Source organism: Talpa occidentalis, unplaced genomic scaffold (genome assembly GCF_014898055.3).
Source record: "Talpa occidentalis isolate TD23 unplaced genomic scaffold, MPIMG_talOcc4v2.1 talOcc4.4, whole genome shotgun sequence".
NCBI lineage: Eukaryota > Metazoa > Chordata > Mammalia > Eulipotyphla > Talpidae > Talpa > Talpa occidentalis.
The window spans coordinates 62,931,206-62,951,057 of record NW_023604295.1 but is presented as its reverse complement, the minus strand read 5'-3'; the positions used below and the strand labels follow the sequence as shown (position 1 = coordinate 62,951,057).

General features: G+C 38.0%; 1 protein-coding gene and 1 long non-coding RNA gene across 2 annotated transcripts in view; one reads left to right on the top strand and one right to left on the bottom strand.

Annotated features, from left to right (window-relative positions):
* LOC129146748 (uncharacterized) overlaps positions 1-10,796 on the bottom strand; it is a 33,250-nt gene extending 22,454 nt beyond the window's left edge. Inside the window, exon 1 of the long non-coding RNA XR_008553897.1 lies at positions 10,613-10,796. This is a non-coding gene — a long non-coding RNA (uncharacterized LOC129146748). The remainder of the gene's footprint in view (positions 1-10,612) is intronic.
* On the top strand, positions 3,938-5,021 carry LOC119256848 (olfactory receptor 5K1). The gene has a single exon (XM_037524603.1). It carries the CDS (start codon positions 4,017-4,019, stop codon positions 4,992-4,994), a length of 978 nt encoding a protein of 325 aa, XP_037380500.1. The 5' UTR covers positions 3,938-4,016; the 3' UTR covers positions 4,995-5,021.
* Positions 10,797-19,852: the final 9,056 nt, after the last annotated feature.

Genomic DNA, 19,852 nt, shown 5'->3' with positions numbered 1-19,852 from the left:
GCACAAGTATCAGAATTAGAGTGATCTAATGTAAGAAAGATTTAACTGCCATTTCTGGCTTTGAAGATGGAAGATGGTAGAAGCCAAGAATTTTCAGCAGATTCTAAAAGATGGGAAACATGAGGAAGCACATTATCCCCTTAACCTCCAAAACTGTGGGAGAATAAATCTGTATTATTTGAAGCTGCTGAATTTGTGGCAATTTGTTACAGAAGCGCCAAGAAACTAATACATCCTTCCCAAGTCTTCTCATTGCAATGAAAATAAAATGTAACTCCAGGGCCTTTCTGGTGGCACAAGGGGTTGATATGCAACCTATGAAGCAATCCGCAGCCACTGCAGCACAAGTTCAATACCCGGCCAGGGAGCTACCCACATGGTACAGCAGACCTCTCCTGACTTGCCCACTGCTCCCTCAGCAGTGTATTTCGTTCAATCTGCCTGTTCTGTTCCCCACTCTGTCTCTAGTGAATCCTCTCACCCCCCACACCTCTGGCCTGTATACCAGTTTTTGTATGCATAAATAAATAAAATCTTTAAAAAAAATAAAAATAAAAAAATAAAATGTAACTCCACAGTATGTGTTACTAGACCAACTTCAATCTATCACCAGTCACTTGTATGCCAATGCGTTCCTCAACATGCAATGGCCATTTCTGCCTTGCGAAATTTTCAACAGCTCCTTTCTGTACCAAACATGCTTTTCCCAAGACTACCATGGCTGACTTCTGACTACTTATGTTTCAGTTGACAACTTACTTTTCACTATAGACCTTTTCCAAGCATCTGATCTATAGTATCTATCTTCTAGTCATTACTAAATCATTCCATTTTATTCTCACAGCACACTTATTAAATTTTGCTATTTTTCTTATTTGTGTATATATTTATTTCTATCTGCTTCCCCATCACCTTAACTAAAATAGTTCCATGAGAATGGACTCATCACTGTGATGGCACAAAAGAGGCATTATAAGATATTTATTGCACATATAAGTAGATATGAATGGCAGGAGTTCATGGTACTGAAAATAAAGATTTCAAAATTTTAAAGTAAGCATACAATATTTCTTATGTTTATAAGAAGATCAGAATAACAATAAATGAGCTATCTCATCCTTTTCACTGACTGTGAACCTTTCACCAACCCCACGACTTGGGGAAGAAGTGAGCTAGTCATAATATTCATTATTCTTTTGCAGTTCCTTTGTTAGAATCTTTTCTCCAACACATATTAACAAGGTCTCATTACAGCAGAAAATTTCCATATCAGAAATTTTGTGCCAATCAGAACACACTTGGTCCTGTATCATCATAGAAATGGGTCCTCACTTGAAATAATCATATCGCTCTAGAATTGAAATATGAGGGCAGGGATATTTTTCTGCTATGTTCTTTTTTGGATCCTCAGGGTACATTTCTGAAATATGCATAATCCTGACATTTAGGGGGGATGTAATCATATTGCAGGAAATAAGATTGATAAGAATAAATGATTTAAAATCAAGTGAATAAAAAAATCAAAACAAGGCTCTTAAAATTTGTTTTTAAATAGGCATTTGTTTTACTCTTTAGGTCTCAAAGGATACATTTAATTATTCCAATTTAGTATGTTTGTAATGTCTAGGAGATGAGGTCTCACAGGCTATACTTTGATGCCAACGCCAAGGAAATCCCCTTAGAATTATTTAAAGTATTGGAACCATTCTCTACCAATGGCATAAATATTATCATTGATCTGATGGTAGACATATTCTCCTACACAATCAAGAGGGCAGAGTATTATTGGTGGATCTACTTTGGAAGTCATCACAAGGTAACAAAGTAACCTTTATAAAACTCTTATCAGAAAATGGAGATGAGAAAGTATCTAAAGCTATTCTTTTTTCAAGGAATATCAATCTCCAGAAACATTTTTTTTTTAAATTCTTTAAAGTTTTCTTTTTAAAATTATTTTTTTCAATAGTTTAGATCCTTGAAGTCTTTCTTTTAACCTAAGGTTCACTGTGCAAGATCCTGACAAATGACTACAATTCATTTATATCTTTTCTGAATTCAAGAAAAGACTAAATTAAAATCAGTAACAAAAGGGACAGATTTAAAGTAACAACAAAAACCATTATTAAGGTTTTTCAACTTCTTTGATTAATGTGGTTTGTCATACAACTTGAAATTTAAAAGATGAAATGGACTACTGCCTCTATAATGAAACAATACTTGAAATGTTCATGTTGGAAATTCTTTATGTTTTAAACAAATTACATGAGGAAAGAATATACTTTAAAGCCATTCTACACCCCTGATATAATTTTAGGGAACTTTCTAGTCTCAGTTTTGATGATCAAAATTACAGAATGTCAATGTAAAATATATTTCTGTCTCTCAATTATGATCAACTAGGAAAACTAAAGGAAAGCTTACTATGTTATATGACTTCAAGTTGGCAAAGTAAAGCATAAAATGAAATATATAACCAAATTATGCTCACATAGATCTCAAAGTTCTATTTTTTAGACTTCAGTTTCCCAAGAGTAAGACATGTAATGAAAAACTAATAATTAAAATTGAATGGATTTCAAAAGTTCATTTAAAAATATTGTTCCTAAAGGTATCAGCCCCAAATACTCTGAGATCTAAACTCAGTAACAGTTTCAAGAAAACACCTTCCTACATCTCTCCAAAGTATTTTCTTTTTGTCCCTAGAATAATAATAACAGTTATAATAATATAATATAATAACAGTTATAATCAATGGATATCCAGCAAACTATCAATCTAGAAATGACTAGGAGGGTCAAATGATCTTTCACAAAAAATATGTAACACAGAGAAGGCATTTGGTAAATACCTGGTCAATGAATAAAAGACTCTTGAATTAACTAAAATAAATAAAGGGACATTGAAATAAACATTGCCCAACAATTTAGAACTCTTTGTCTATACAGCTTTTGATTTTAAATACATTTATTATGTGTAAACATCGTTACCATCCATCCCCAGAATGTTTTCATCATCTCAAACTTAACTCCTCATCCCCTAACTCTCCCTGAAAGCTACAATTCTATTTTCTTTTCTTTTTCTTTTTTTTTTTTTTAAAGATTTACTTATTTATTTATACAAGCACTGGGTACAGTCAGAAGCGCGGGAGGGTGAGAGAATTCACCAGAGCCAGAGTGGGGAGCAGAGCAGGCAGAAGGACCAAAGTACACTGCTGAGGGGAGCAGTGGGCACAGCAGGAGAGGTCTGCGCGCCATGCGGGACCCTCCTCCGGTGGCTGGGGAGCAGCCAGGGATCGAACCAGCGCCGCAGAAGCTGCAGGCAGCTTCGCAACCCAGCGCTCAGCCGCTGTGCCACTGGGGAAGCCCTACAATTCTATTTTCTATCTCTATGAAATGAAAACATACATTATTTGTCTGTTGCACATAATGTATTCACTTAGCATAATGCGTTTAAGGTTCATCTATGGTTTAACATGTCTCAAAATTTCATTCCTTTTTCAGGCTGAATAATGTTACATTGTGTGTTTGCATATACCATATTTTTTAAATCCCTTCCACTACTGATAGACATTTGGGTTGTTTCCCCCTCTGAATAATACTGCTATGAATATGAATATACAAAAATAGTCTTTTAAACAACACTGTTAATCAATGCATAAAGTCATTAAAATTGTGTGGGACAACTGATACCAGGTTGTAGACAAATTAAGTAATCCATAAAGAGAGCTTTATGGCTATTCCTCTCAGGGTGTCAAAAATTATCTTTGTACATCCAATCTGATGTTTTCTTGAAATTATGAAGGGAAAGTGTTGAACTACGAGGTGAAAAAGGCAATAGCTTTAGGAGATGATACCTCCAAAACTCCATCCCCAGACCTGTGCCTGGACCACCATGCAGGGACATGTGGAAGCATTATGGACAAAAGTAATCCTCCTGCTAGGCAGAGAAGAGCACAATAGTTGAACTGGACATATTATGTAATAGCTTGTTTCTCCATAATTGTTTTCTCAACAGAGATGCCAGGAATGGATGAAGAAAATCAGACCATGAAAACTGAGTTTATCCTCGAAGGATTTACAGATCACCCAGAAATGAAGACCCTTCTGTTTGTGGCGTTCCTTATCATCTATTTGATCACCATGGTGGGGAATGTTGGTCTGGTGATACTGATTTCAAAAGAGCATCGTCTCCACACACCAATGTACATCTTTCTGGGCAACCTTGCTCTTGTGGATTCTTGCTGTGCCTGTGCCATTACCCCTAAGATGTTAGAGAACTTCTTTTCTGAGAACAGAATGATATCCTTCTATGAATGCATGGCCCAATTTTATTTTCTTTGCACCGTTGAAACTGCTGATTGCTTTCTCCTGGCAGCAATGGCCTATGATCGCTATGTGGCCATATGCAGTCCACTGCAGTACCACACCATGATGTCAAAGAAACTCTGTGTTCAGATGACCATAGGGGCCTACACAGCTGGAAACCTGCATTCCATGATCCATGTAGGGCTTCTACTTAGATTAGCTTTCTGTAGATCTAATCACATCAATCACTTTTATTGTGATATTCTTCCTTTATACAGGCTCTCCTGTGTTGATCCTTATATTAATGAACTGGTACTATTTATCTTCTCAGGCTCAATTCAAGTCTTCACCATAGGTAGTGTCTTAATATCTTATATCTACATTCTCTTTACTATTTTCAAGATGAAGTCTAAAGAAGGAAGGGCCAAAGCCTTTTCTACATGTGCATCCCACTTTTTGTCTGTTTCGTTATTCTATGGTTCTCTATTTTTTATGTATATTAGACCAAATCTGCTTGAGGAAGGGGACAGAGACATACCAGCTGCTATTTTGTTTACAATAGTAGTTCCCTTACTAAATCCTTTTATTTATAGCCTAAGAAATAAGGAAGTAATAGCTGTCTTGAGAAAAATTCTGAAGATTAAAGCATCTCAAGAAAATATGAAACAAATGACATCTACTGTAGCTTAATGATTTCAATGCAGAAAAAAAACTTACATATGAAAATACGCAAAGAAAAATGCACAAATGTATGCAAAATGTTAAAATACATCATAATATGAGTAGCAATATATAAGAGAGAAAAAATATAGGAAGGGATATGCTTTATCCTAACTCAATAAAACATAACTCAAAACCAATTTGAATGCTTTCAAGAAACACAGTTAAGTTGCCAAGTTCAGAGGCAGTGTCACCACCAAGAATAGATAGTACTGAAAAGCATAACAACAAAGCTAGCATTCATGTATGTAAGAATAGTCTATTAACTATTTTCACTAACACACTTTAATAGCTTGGAGTCTAAGTACTTGGGTTAAGCTAAAAGAGTTGAAGGGCATGTGAACCTTCAACCAATGAAATCTCTTTACAACCATTAACAACAAAATTGTGGCTAGTAAAATTTAAGGAAAAAGTTTTGATTGTCGGGTCTCCCCTGGTGGCACAGCGGTTGAGCACTGGGCTGTGAGGCTCCCCGCAGCCTCTGCAGCACCGGTTGGTTCCCTGGCCACAGGCGAGGGTCCCCCCCCCGACACACACACACACAAAAAAAGTTTTGATTGTCTTTGTGGGGATATTATTTGTAGGTAGGATAGAGTTAGTGAGGAAATGAAGGTATCAAATGATAAAAGTGAATTTTACAAATCCAAGTTGAAGTTTCCATGGAGTTGACAAATTTACCATGGAATATCAACATTCAAAAAATAGCTGTCTTTATAGAGTTTTATTTGCATATGCATAAAAATGTCATAACATAAAGTTCTAGGCAAATAATCAGACTTCATATAGGATTTGAAGATTCTTCTTTGTCAATGTGCTAAGCTAAAATTCTCTATCTCCATTCCTGGCAGAAATGAGGAATTGGTTCAACAATAGGGACACCAGTACATTGTAGACTAACATGAAGAAAAGTATGATTATTGAAGTTGGTGCTTATCTAACATATTTTTTTTTCAAAGTCAGATGTTGTGGTATCTGAGTAGATCTGAATGATCTTATTTTCTAAGTGTTCATTCAACATACATTTCTTTTTTTTTTTAGAGGCATGTTTTATTTATTTATTTTATTTGTTTGTTTTGTTTTTGTTTATACAAGCACTGGGTACAGTCAGAAGCGCGGGAGGGTGAGAGAATTCACCAGAGCCAGAGCGGGGAGCAGAGCAGGCAGAAGGACCGAAGTACACTGCTGAGGGGAGCAGCGGGCGGCAGGAGAGGTCTGCGCGCCATGTGGGACCCTCCTCCGGTGGCCGGGGAGCAGCCGGGGATCGAACCGGCGCCGCGGAGGCTGCGGGCAGCCTCGCAACCCAGCGCTCAACCGCTGTGCCACCGGGGAGGCCCTCAACATACATTTCTTGAGAGCCTGTATGTGGAAATGGTGTTCTAGATGCTGGGAGACATCAGTTACCAAAATACCAGTTTTCCCCATATTCTTAAATAATAGAACATTGCTATGATTTTAATGACTCTGTACCTAGGAGGATCCTGATCAAGTAAAAGAAACACCCCCCCGCCCCTCCACCTCTTCTCTTGATGTTCTAACATCACATCTAAGTTCCTAGAAGGCAAATGCCATGTTGCAGCTACCAGATTTCATTTTCTTCAAGCAGCTCACCAACACCACTTCCAAGTCTTTTTTTTGCTTCTTTCTCAAGATGATTTTGCATTGGAATGAAATAATGTTTACTATATCAGAAAATCAGTGAATGCATATGATATTGGCAAAATGTATAAAGATAGTGGTGTTGAGCAGAGAAGGATGTTTATGGGGCAATTAATTTTATTAGTGGTTATTTTATTTAGGAATTTGTGAGTTATGACAATTCTTACTTCCCTAAGAAAGCACTGTTACTTCAGGGACTTGCAAATTGATACTATGATAAGAAGAACCTTGGTGTGTTCATCAGTTAATATCAGTTACCTCATTACATATAAAGATTAACAGTTGAGGAAATTTGTAGTTTTTAAATGCTGGTAATGACATCTTTTTTACATCTTAATGATTGGGGCTTTACCTGAATCCTAATATGCTATTTTCTAATTACCAGATTGAACTGTCTACTACCTGAGTGTGCAGGATTTGGTCAATGAAAGATATTTATTCTATACATACACCTCTATGCATGCCATTTACCTCCCCACTATGGACCCTTCTTCTTTAGGATCTTATCTGTCTCTATTTTATGTACAATTCCAGTCCAGAAAAATTGCTCATATTTGGGGCTGCTGCTGTGTGCAGGTCAGCTTAATCAACAAGCCAATCTAACTACAGAGATTTAAAAATAGATTTATAAGTGATGCCAATGAAGCATCAGAGAAGCAAAATATAATATCTATAACCCACTCAACTCTAGATATGATACTAAATATTAAATCTTTAATTCTTGGGTTTATTATGATAATGCTAGAGGTTTTTTTTTTAATTCCATCAAGATGGGGCTATATTAGGACTTTGTGCAAGAAAGAAAAAAACTGTTTTATTACATAATTGTTACATCAGAGCAAATAAAAAAACTTCATTGCCTCCTTTGATGTGCCTAAATCATATATGTCTTTCTGAAATTTAAAATTGATTATCATTAGAATTTCTATCTATTTGAAGTTTTCATTAGTTTATTAAAAGATAATTTAAATTAAAAACATGATTTTTCCATTTAGTTTTCAAAGAAAGCAAACTTGCTAGTGAATTGGGATTGGGTTCATTCATTTATTCAAAAAATATTTATTAAGATGTCTGTGGCACAGGGATATATGTAGTAGGAAAGGAAGTATGCCATGATATAAAGTACTAATTTAGTTTTTTCTTCTGTAACTCAAAAGTCATAAGTACTCATAAGTAGCAGCAATATTTTGATATATACATTCTATCATCAAAAATTTACTAATACTCAAAAAAAATTTACTAATACACTATGGATCTTGAAATTAATTAATAAAAAACTTTTAAAACCTTACATATTGAATTTTAAAGATAATTTTAAATGTAGCAATTTTTTTTATTCTAATGGCAAAAACAATAAATGTAAAAATCTTTCTTTAAAATTACAGGTTAAATATTCAAATTCTTGAAAATCAAACCCATCTCATGGACATTAAAGAATAATAAAGAAATAAGTATTATGAACAACTGTATGCCCATGACTTTGATAACCAGATGAAATGGACCAATTCCTTAAGGACAGTCTGCTAAATCATACAAAAAGATGTAGACATTCTGTAGACATCTATTAAAGAAATTGGATCAATAATTAAACAAAATCAAATTATTATTTATTCAATTGAACAATTATTAAACAAATTAAATTATTTGGGGCATACAAGGTATGTTCCTCAACACAATCAAGATGTATATGACAAACCTACAGCTCCCATTATACAGAACAGTGAAATACTGAACATTTTTCCACTAAGATTAAGAATAAGACAAGAGTACACACTCTTATCACTGCTAGTCAACACGATATGGGAGTCTTAGAGCAATTGGCTACAAAAAAAGGAAATAAAAAGCATCTAAACAGGAAAGGAGGAAGTAAAATTCTCTCTGCTTGCATATGGCACAATTTTATATATATGAAACCCTAAACACTCTACCAAAAAAGCTGTTAAAATTAAGGGATTCAGGAAAGTTGCAGGATACAAAATCAACATACAGAAATCAATGGCATTTCTATACACTTACAACAAAACATGAAGGATAAGAAAATAATACTGTGTGTAATAATATCAAAGCAACAAAATACTTAAGGATAAGTTTAACCAAGGAAGTAAAAGACTGTACACTGAAAGCCTTAAGATATTGATGAAATAAACTAAAGACAGAAATGAATGAAACAATACCCCAAGTTCATTGATTGGAAGAATTTATATAGGTAAAATATCCACACCTCTCAGTCATTAATAGAGTCAATGTAATAGCTATAAAAATTCTGAAGTTATTGTTCACAGAATTAAGAAAAAAAATCCTAAAGTTCATAAGGAACCACAAAGAACCCCAAACTGGCAAAGCAATTCTGAGAGAACACAGCTCGAAGGATCACACTTCCTGATTTCAAACTTTATTACACAGTTAATATAATCAAACTTTTTGATACTGGCACAAAAACAGACATAAGGACTCATGGAACAGAACTGAGAGCCCAGAAATAAACCGGGAATATAAAGGCAGCTAACCTTTGACAAGAACTGCAAGAATAGTGAATGGGAAATGACACTTTCTCAATAAATGGTGCTGTGAAAACTAGATGTTCACATACAAAGCTTTTCTGAACCCCTACCTTACACTACTCACAAAAAAATTAACTCAAGATTAAAAACTTAAACTTAAGAATTGAATCATAGGGAAATCATAAGGAAAATCTCCTTGATAATGGCTTTGGCAACATTTTTTTTGGATTTGACACCAAAGTTAGGCATTAGAAACAAAAATAAACAAATGGGACTACATCAAACTAAAAACTTTTTAGGTTTTCTGCACAGTAAAGAAACCCATCAACAAAATGAAAAGGCAACCAATGGAATGGGAGGAAAATATTTACAATCTTTATAGCTGATATAACTTCATATGTTATGAAGAACTCATACAAGAACTCATACAAAGCAATAGACAAAAAAAAATTGTAATATAAAAATGGGCAGAGGATGAGTGGAACATATGCACATTTAGAGGAATGAAAATGTAACCCCAAATTTACAGGCTTGGACTTATTCCAGAGATTTGGGCGCCATGGAGAGAGACAGTTGAGAGACCCAGACCTGGATGAGTGTCTGTGGGGAAGCTGACAGTGGCAGCCTTTACCTTTTTTTTTTTTTAATCTGTTTTAAAAATTATTTTATTTTATATAATTCTTACATCTTTTTTCATTTTTGCACAATGTATGCATTTTCATTTTGGTTACATTCCCCATACAATTCCCACCCCCCTTATTCTGACCCTAATCCCTCTTCTCTCCCCCCGCCCCCACCTGCCAGCATACTGGTCTCTGGTCTATAGTTGCTTGTTGGTTTTGATTTTTACTTTATCACAATTAGTCTTTTTCCTGGTCCCTTATTTAGGTTTTCTAAATTCCTGCTATGAGTGAGACCATCTGGTATTTTTCTTTTTCTTTCTGGCTTATTTCGCTGACTGGCCCCTTTTGCCCCTATGATAAGAACCACCTTGGTGTGGGTTAGGCTTGTGGCCAGCTGTCGGGTCTCAGCGGCCCTACCTTAGGCCCTCCTTGTTTGAGCATTTACCCATGAGGTGGTGGGTAACTTCGGGTGTTTAATTGGAAACTATTTTAACTATATTCATTCTCTTTATTTTCTCTGTTGCAAACTAATTCACTATTGCACACTAATTTATTCTTTTCTATTGAAGCGTCTTGTCTTATGCACTAGAAACACATTGTGTCTTTACACAGGAAATGGCAGAACCCATTCAGAGCAGGCAGGTTTCCGGGCCCTGGGGTGCCCTCATTCTGTCCGCTAACATGTGAGTCAGAACTTCATATTCTATAGCATAAACTTACACACTCTAAATATTTTACAAATAACATGTTATGCCAATTATATCTCAATAAAGGTGTGTGTTTTGGGGGTGGGTAACATACTACATACCTTTAAGGAAGTAGGAGGCTATTTTTCAGGGAAAGGCTCTGAGGAACAGTCCGCTGCTGTCAGGAAGGACTGGCCCCGAGGACACACGGTGGAACAGTGCTTCAGGGCTGCTGTGGCCTTGGACCTTGTAGCACTCAGCATGAGGCCCCAGGGTTCAGAGCCAGAAGGATGGCGGCCCCCAGGCTTCCCACCTCCCGGAAGGGGCTGCGGGTGGGAACCTGCGCATGCGCAGTTCATTCCCCAGGGTGGCCGGCACCTGTCCAGTTCCTGTGCAGCCTTTAAGGCTGAGGGGGCCACACACCTGGTGGGAGCCCCTGGGTTGATGGGTTGATGCAACTCTGGGGCATTAGGAGAGGCTTCATTAAGAATTGAAGTTTGGGGCCTCCCCGGTGGCGCAGCGGTTGAGCGCTGGGTTGCGAAGCTGCCCGCAGCCTCTGCAGCGCCGGTTCGATCCCCGGCTGCTCCCCGGCCACCGGAGGAGGGTCCCACATGGTGCGCAGACCTCTCCTGCCGCCCACTGCTCCCCTCAGCAGTGTACTTCGGTCCTTCTGCCTGCTCTGCTCCCTGCTCTGGCTCTGGTGAATTCTCTCACCCTCCTGCACTTCTGACTATACCCAGTGCTTGTATAAATAAATAAAAATAAATCTTTAAAAAAAAAAAAAAAGAATTGGGGTTTGTTTGGTAGGTGAGCCTTGACCGAGACTTGAGCCGTAGGGCTGGCCAGGACAGTGTGGGAGGTGGGACCACCAGCACCTGGGGACCGAGGGGTTTCTCATTCCAGGCACCTAATTATGATGAGATTTTTGCTTGTCGATAGCGGCAGATTTGTGTTTAATATTGCTAAAATGTTCTTTCCAATATGATTGCACTTTTTCTAAAGGAATAGGAGAATTAATTGTGAAAGAATGCACACAGAAATAAGTTATTTTAGGTAGCCCGCAATTGTGTATAATTTCTAAAATTTCCTTTTACACATTTCTAATCTTTTTTCCTGTTTCATTTTTTTCTATGAACATATAAATAAAAGAAATCATCATAAAAACATTTTATTTTCAGAAATGTCAGTTCATGAAGAAATCATGGACATTAGTGTTATTTTCTGCCCTTTACTTCCTGTTGTTTTTTTTTAAAGATTTATTTATTTATGCATATAAGAACTGGAGTATAGGCCAGAGGTGTGGGGGGTGAGAAGATTCTCCAGAGACAGAGTGGGGAACAGAACAGGCAGACTGACTGAAATACACTGCTGAGGGGAGCATCAGGCGAGACATAGCCACCAGGGAGGCCCCCTACTTCCTGTTTTTATGCAGGATCACATTGACACCCAGAGTCAGATCAACTTGTTTCAGCACCTGATCCTCAGATTTTAAAGCCAGCTTGAGCGAAAAGTGGAGTCAGTACATTGTTCATTCATTAAAAGAGGATTCAGCCTCCTGCCTCAAACAGCAATCTGGAAGTGTTTTGATCTCAGGTCTGTTTAGAACTCTAGTGGTATCCAAAAGCAGTGAGTGATAAAGGTGAACTGTCACCTATAATGAGCCCAGTAAACACTAGAGGCCTTTAGTTTAGATAGTTTAGAGAATAGACCAGAGAAAGCTCCTCAAAGTAGAGAGAGATGTGAAGCAGGGAAATGGGCAGCAATACAGGTGGGAGCAGAGATACAGTAAAATAGAAGAGGATACAAAATGAGGAAAAGTGCTATAGCAGATATTCCAGATTGCATTTCACTCACTTAAGAGAAATGAAATAACACTAAGGTTGACCTCAGTGGTGATTATATCACACAGGTATGTGAATAAGCAAAAATTCATTGCACTGTACACATAAGATACGTGTGCTGCATTACATATATCTTAGGTCCACATGTGCATGCTTCCCACATACATGGAGAGAACCAGAATCTGTTACCACCCAAAAGACACCACAGTGATTCTTTGGCATCCGTGGGTATGGAAGAAAGGGTAGGCAGGCACCAAAAGGAGGCTCCAATGGACTCTCCCTTCCCTTTTCTCTAGATCTCGCAGCACAGCAAGACCGCCTCCTGGAGAAAGAATAATGCCCCCCACCCCCACCCCCAGCCCTTCAGGAAAGCAGACAGAGTTGCCAGCCCTGTAAGTACACCAGAATGTATCTGCCAAGGAGAGAGACCTGCCTTCCTCCAGGAGGGTCCTCCAGCACATGGATTGGGCTCCCCACAGTGGGGCCACCTTCCTGGGAAGCCCAAAATGCTTTCCTCTCTCCAGTGCTGTCTTGCCCACTTTGAGGGCCTCAGTGAAAGATGCACACACCCTCTGCCCCAGGACCATCCCCCCGCAAAAAGGAATGGAGTGGCTCAAGAAAGGATATCTTATTCTAGCACAAGTATTGTGAAATTGACCAGGATTTGCTTCTCATTTGTCATTTATTTAATGTCTTCCTCCCCACCCCAACACCATCATTCCATCTATCCATTAATCCATCCATCTACTTCAACTGGCTAGCTGCCTGCTTGCCTGCTTGCCTGCCTGCCTGCCTGCCTGGGTCAAATTATAAAAGTAATTATCCCATGAACAAAATAAAATATATAAACAGGAGAGAGTTGAGATCCTTTATAAAATAAACCTTTGCTACAGACAATGTGGGGGCAGGGTACTGGGGTGGATTTGGAATATTCCCATTTCTTTAATAAAAGGATTGGTTATTAGTCTTCTGTAGAGATTTTTCTAGGATACTTTCTATAATCTGAGTACGATCCTTGAAGGATAAACTCAGCCCTTCTTACTAATGAACTCCAAAGTCCAAAGGGCTGTCTCAATAGAAAATCTCTTCTCAGTCTGTCACACTACTGTATCTTTACCAGGAATCCCTTTTTCCTAATAATGTCCATTGTGGATTGTTTGCAAACAAAACACATAAGCAGTTATGGAACTTATCCAATTCCCAGTCTCTAGGGGCCAAACTTTTAATAAAGTCTCCAGTGAGGACATTCAAGTGCACCAGAAATTTCATTAATTCATGCTTATATCCCGAACTAACCAGTTAAGCTATAATTAACGTAGTCATGCACAGACATTAATGGTTTTAGCAATATGCTTCAAAAAATGAAAAGATTAAAAAAAACTTTAAATAAGACAGCAATAAGTACAACAGAATTACTACAGTAGAATCAAGTTTCATAATGTCTATAAAAGTATCTACTACTAATGAAATCTTTTCTTGATTAACCTTTATATAATGTTTCTATTTTGAAAAAATTATTCATCGGTTTGACCAAACTCTCTTATATGTTCATGAGACAAAATGTCAACATTTTCCCATGGTAACAGATCAGTGTTAAATACACTCTGAATACCTCTTTGTTGCATACAATGCCCTACATTGCCTCCTCAACACTCCTTCTGATAGTGCCATCTCATCTAGTTGTAGGAAAAAAGTAAATTTTACACACACTCACTGAGACCAGGACAATTTAAACATGCCAATGAACCTCACACCCACATCCTTGAGAAGCAGAAAGAAACCAGAATACTTGGAGAAAATGCACACAAACAGGGGATGACACGCATGTACCATACATAGTGGCCCCCCAGGGAATATTTTTTTTCTCATCCATATTTCAGTGAGATAATGTTGAACTAAAAGACATTAGTTGAGGTCCTGACAAATACGTTATCCTTGTATTCACTAGGAATTTTCTATTCCCCTTAATTTAAATTATCATTATCTCTTTGTGTTATAATTTTATGTTTTATTTTTGTTGGTGAATAAGGATCAGTCCCAGGAAACAGGAACAATAAAAAAGCGTTATTCCTGTTTAATTCACCAACAAGATAGGCAATTTTTTCTCATAAAGGAAGTCAAAAGTAATGTGGGAAAGAGTATATTATCAAACTAGTTTGATTTTAGAAAAATGAGTCATTATATACTGATATTACTTACAAGTATGTTTTCTTTGAAATTCCCTTTAAAGACATGGATGAAATAAAGGAAAACTGAGGTGAAAATGCAACAATTTCTACTAAGAGGAAAACTACTAGCAATTTTTTAAAAAAATATGATTTCACGCAGAGATACACATTTGTGCAGAAGTAGGTCACCATAAAATCAGAGTGGAACACAGGGAAAGAACCCCTTTTGGCTGTGAAACTAATAGGCAGGATAGGGCATGTAAATATAGGCCTGGAGCTTATTGGTACGTCATCTACACAAGGGTTGGGGAAGAGATTTTCAGTATGTTTGCCTTAAGTCTGGAAAGTAAGAGTTACTTGAAGTTACCACAACTGGGGACAACAGGACAGGAAAAGTATTCATCCTGGAAGACAATTATTTTGAACAGCTCTATGGAAAAGCAAAGTTATGTATTTTGAGAAGTTTCAAGCTATTCTCATCAAAATATTTATCCATTTCTATAGCAACATCATAGTACACCATTAGAATGTTGAGTTAAACATGCTGAAAGAAACATGTTGAGTTAAACATGCTGAAATGGGCAAGTAAGAACATGGTTGATGATTAGGCATATTGTTCATGGATGCAAATATATAATGTGTTATGCTTCCATATTAAAGAATATGATTTGTGTGGTTGTGTTTTTAGAATCAGTCATGTTCCACAGGACTTTCATGAGGGCAGGGATGAAGTTTGCATCCTCAGCACTTATTGAAACACCTGGCACCAGCTGAGGTACTCAGAAACTATATATGGAAAGACAGGCAGACAGGGAGGAGAACAACAACACATGTTAGGATTAAAGTTCTTTGGACGTCCCAGTTAAAATGAAAATAACTTACCTAGAAGCTATAACTCATTATATCAGCAGCAAAAAATAATAGCTATTTTGTAAGTTGTGTCCAAGGCAACTGACAAACACCAAGATCCACGAAGAGGAGAAAGACCCTGAAATGAGTTATCTTCTCAGTTTTATGTTGGCTGACCTCAGGAGAGTACTAGGTCATCACCTGAGTACTGATCACTTGAGTGTTCCACTCTATGTCACCAGAAACAGAGGTAAGACTGAAATTTATGATGACAAGAGTTCTTGAAGAGGCAAGCTGTGAGCACCAAAGAGATGAAAACTTTGACATGATTTCCTCATCAACCTCCTTTGTAACTTCTCCAAGTTGTCCTCTTCCCCCTCTCCCATAATCACCCTCTTTCCATCATCACCAGTAAAGTAATACAGTTTAGGTCCCCTTAGTTTGGGGTATGACATAGGGCCACATGCAGAAAAAAAGAATTACATAGACATAACCCCACATCTTAGAAATATATACAATGCAGGCTATAATAGAAAGAGAGAAAATAGTAGATTTATAGTGCATTCAATATAATTCAGTAAACTGAATGGAACTTCACTGTCCACAGTGCTTCCCTCTCAATGTTTTTCTATTTCATTAAATTCATTTAAATATGTAACCCATACATAGGTGGAAATTTTGGAGATAGGTTTGTCTCCATTCGCGAGGTCATTTAAATCAGAAAATAATTGTTTCTAATTTGACCTATCCATTTACTTATATCAGAAAAATGAGTATTGTGGGTAAGCCAGATTTAAAAGATTTATCATAGAGGATGTTGTCAGTTTATTGTCTGCTGTTTATTTATTCATGCATGATTCAGTAAAATAATTACTGAGCATTCATTACCCAGTAGACATTGTGCTAAGCTTTGGGTACTATGAGTGAAATCATACAAGATTTCTGCTCCTATGGGTTTTAAGTAGTCCAAAGGGCTAATTAAAATTTATTGTTATTTAATAATGTTTAACAGAATTTAAATGCAATTTATCCTGTTATCTTAGTTTAGTTCTACCAGCAGCTGCACATTCTGGGTTGAGATGTTATACCCCTGTGCAGGATGTGCAGAGTGGGCTAAAAAGGATCATGTGCTTTTTCCATCTCACTCCCCTTGAGAATCTATAAATAATTTGGGGATTATCAGAGTTTGAAGACTTAGGAAACAATATGCTGAAGGCTTATGGGTTTCCCCCCTAGTCATACCTGTTGCATTGAGGAGGTAACTTGCCTTCCCTTCATTCTATTAACCCATGTGAGAGGGACTTAATTTGGAGAGTGTGTCACGTGTCTCCTGGAGTTTGGGAAACCTATAGAAGAATGTCTGACTCTTTCTTAAAAAGTCAAAAAATGAAGGAGTTGGGCTACGTGGGCCTGAAGCAGTGAAGAATGATATCCCCAGAATGAGTTGCAAGGTAACCTCACCACCCAGGTAGGTATTAGCTGTTCTTATTTCTTGGGGGTCAGATGTACTCCCCACAAAAGGAGATGAACTGGGGTTCTAGGAACAGAGAACTCCTGAGCAACCTGAGAATACAATGGCCCTAACAGAGATGAAGTAGTCTCTCAGGAACCCGGAGATGAGTGGTCAGCAGGCAGCTGGAGAGATGACATTGATTTCACTTGTTAAAAGAACTACAGTTTGAAGGTCTGCAGAGAGACCGTCTCTGAGAAACTTCCCAAAGTGACCCTTGGAAGACAGCAAGCCAGTAACTGTGCATGGACCCTCCACAGTCCCCCGGTGAGATGACAACTATACTAGTCACAGAAAACTACTCTTCACTATTCTACACTTCCCAGGGTTTGACTCATAGAGGGGTCAGAGACAGTTACTGTCAGTATAGGAGAAAGTCTGAGGACAGAGCAAAGAAACTGATCAAGTCTCCTCTCTTCTTGTAGCTTTTTTTTTTTTTTTTGAGGCATGTATTTTTATTTATTTATTTATTTTTATTTGTTTGTGTGTTTATACATGCACTGGGTACAGTCAGAAGCACGGGAGGGTGAGAGAATTCACCAGAGCCAGAGTGGGGAGCAGAGCAGGCAGAAGGACCGAAGTACACTGCTGAGGGGAGCAGCACAGGAGAGGTCTGCGCGCCATGTGGGACCCTCCTCTGGTGGCCGGGGAGCAGCCGGGGATGGAACTGGCGCTGCAGAGGCCGCAGGCAGCTTCACAACCCAGCGCTCAACCGCTGAGCCACTGGGGAGGCCCTCTTCTTGTAGCTTTCTAACCAGAGGCATACCTAAGCTGAAAGAGGAGGCAGTTTTAACTGAATAGCATTTTAGTTTGAATATTTAACTGATAGATCCAAGTGCAGTTAGAAAAACTTTTTTCATGTTCCTCTCAAAAAGAACTGCTACTTTAATTAAGTGACCCAAAACCTATTTTAGATTTTAAGGTATGGGAAGAACAGATCTATGGAACTGAAAAGGAACAATGACAGAGTCACTCTCAAATTTGGGCTTTCTTGCCTAGCACATTCAAGAACATTGGAGTGCTCTGTAGAATTACTGAAGAATTAGGAGAAGTAACCCAAGACAGACGGCCAAGGAAAACTTTGCTGAAGAAGTAAATATTTATTTACTTAGTAAGTATTGATTAGAAAAATAAACAAGAGTTGACCAGGTAAAATAGTGGGAGATAGATTGGGATAGGGGCCAGAGAAGGTCATTTAGTAAGGAAAAAAAAAAAATCTTTTGGAAGCCTGTGGTGGACAGGAGTATTATTTTAAATACTGTGACTACATAACAAATTAACCCAAAATGTAGTGGCATGAAACAATTTATTATTATCTCTTATGGTTCCACGAGGTTAACTGGGATTAGCAGGGTGATTCTTGATTGGCGTCTCACAGGGTTATAGTAGTTGGGACTAGACTTCTCTGAAATCTGACCCAGTCCAGACATCCAAGATGACTGCCATGCATGTTGGGAGCTCACCTTAGAATATCAATGAGAGCACCTAGACAGGATCTCTCCATGTGCCTTGAGCTTTGCAGCACGGCAGCCAGGTTCTGAGAGGGAGCATCCCACAAGTGAGTATTCTAAGAGCCACAAAGTCTTTTATGAACTCTTAGTATCATACTATTTCAACCCCAAAATCACATACTTGTACAGTTCTGTTGGAGAAAAAATTTTTAAACTCTTCCATCATAAAATACAAGGATGACAAAAAAGCCCTTATAATAAAGTTATGTTTGTTTTGAAAGGAGGGACTAGAAACTAGACTCCCCCAGAAAATGTAGCCCCAGTCGCAGACCTAATCCCTGCTGGAGTGCAGCCATGGACAAGCAAAAACAGCCCCAGCTCTTGCATACTAGAGCTTTACCATGTGGGCCAGGCAAAGACCACCTCCTTTCCCTTGGCCAACATTTACTGAGCTCTTATGTTTCAGGATCTGTGTAGCTTCTTATTTAACCCTTAACAATATTCTACAGAGGCAGATACTCTGTTACTCTCATTTCACATGTCCATTCTCAAGCATTTCTGGCTTGTGTACAGGTTAATGTCAATTGCTCATGCTTCTCCTTCCTGATTATAACCAAAATTATAGGAATACAGTGAACTGGTAAGTAGGCAACAATCAAAGTATTCACTTTCTTTATGGAAGTCTAATCATCCCAAACTGTAGGGTCCCTAAAATTACTGGATTAGAGAAAGTAATCTGGAATTAAAGCTGGAAGAAATGAAGCTTATTATCTCCAGTCAAATCTGAACCTTAGGACCAACTACTAGAAAGTATTGGATCTGCTATAGATTCTTCAAAGAAACTTCCAGCCCGCAGTGGAATGAGATGAGGCTGTCTCAAAGCATCAGTCAGCTTTTGCAAGTGAGTGCTGCAAAGTACAGGAGAGAAACAGTTTCTAGAAGCAGGCACTTTGCCAGGTCTGTTTACTTGATAGAGCCCACTGTCTCTTTCTAACAATCTGCCAAGCAGAGAATCTCATTTCTTGCTGTTAAGCATAGCTTTCAAACAGTTTTCACACATAGTTAACATAGCTGCAATCACTTGGGAAGGTTAAAAAATACAGTGACCAAGTCACCCCAGACTAACTAAATCAGAATCTCTAGGGCCCAAGTATTTCTTCAAGTTTTCCAGGCAATTCCAACACGTAGCTGGGGCTGAGACCCACCATGTTATAGGTTTAGAAACCCCATTCCCTCTTAATGCAGTCAGTTATAACTAACAATTTTTTGTGATTGCTTTATGCTGAGCACTTTACATAATGCTCATTGCAACTTGTAAGGCAGGTATGATAATCATAGCATTTCACAAATGGAAAAAGTGGAGCACAGAAGGGCTATGTGACAGTACTGGGATTTTAAATTTGGGGCCACTGGTGGTAAAGCGTGGTGTGAAAACATAAATTTGTAGATTAAACCTTTAACCCTCAGAGCAGATATGACAATGTAAATCAAATTTACCTCAAAAAACAAAATTTGGAGGGCCTCCCCGTTGGCGCAGCAGTTG

Excerpts from the sequence above, each read along its gene's own strand:
- LOC119256848 (XM_037524603.1), top strand. The coding sequence starts at position 4,017 with ATGCCAGGAATGGATGAAGAAAATCAGACCATGAAAACTGAGTTTATC.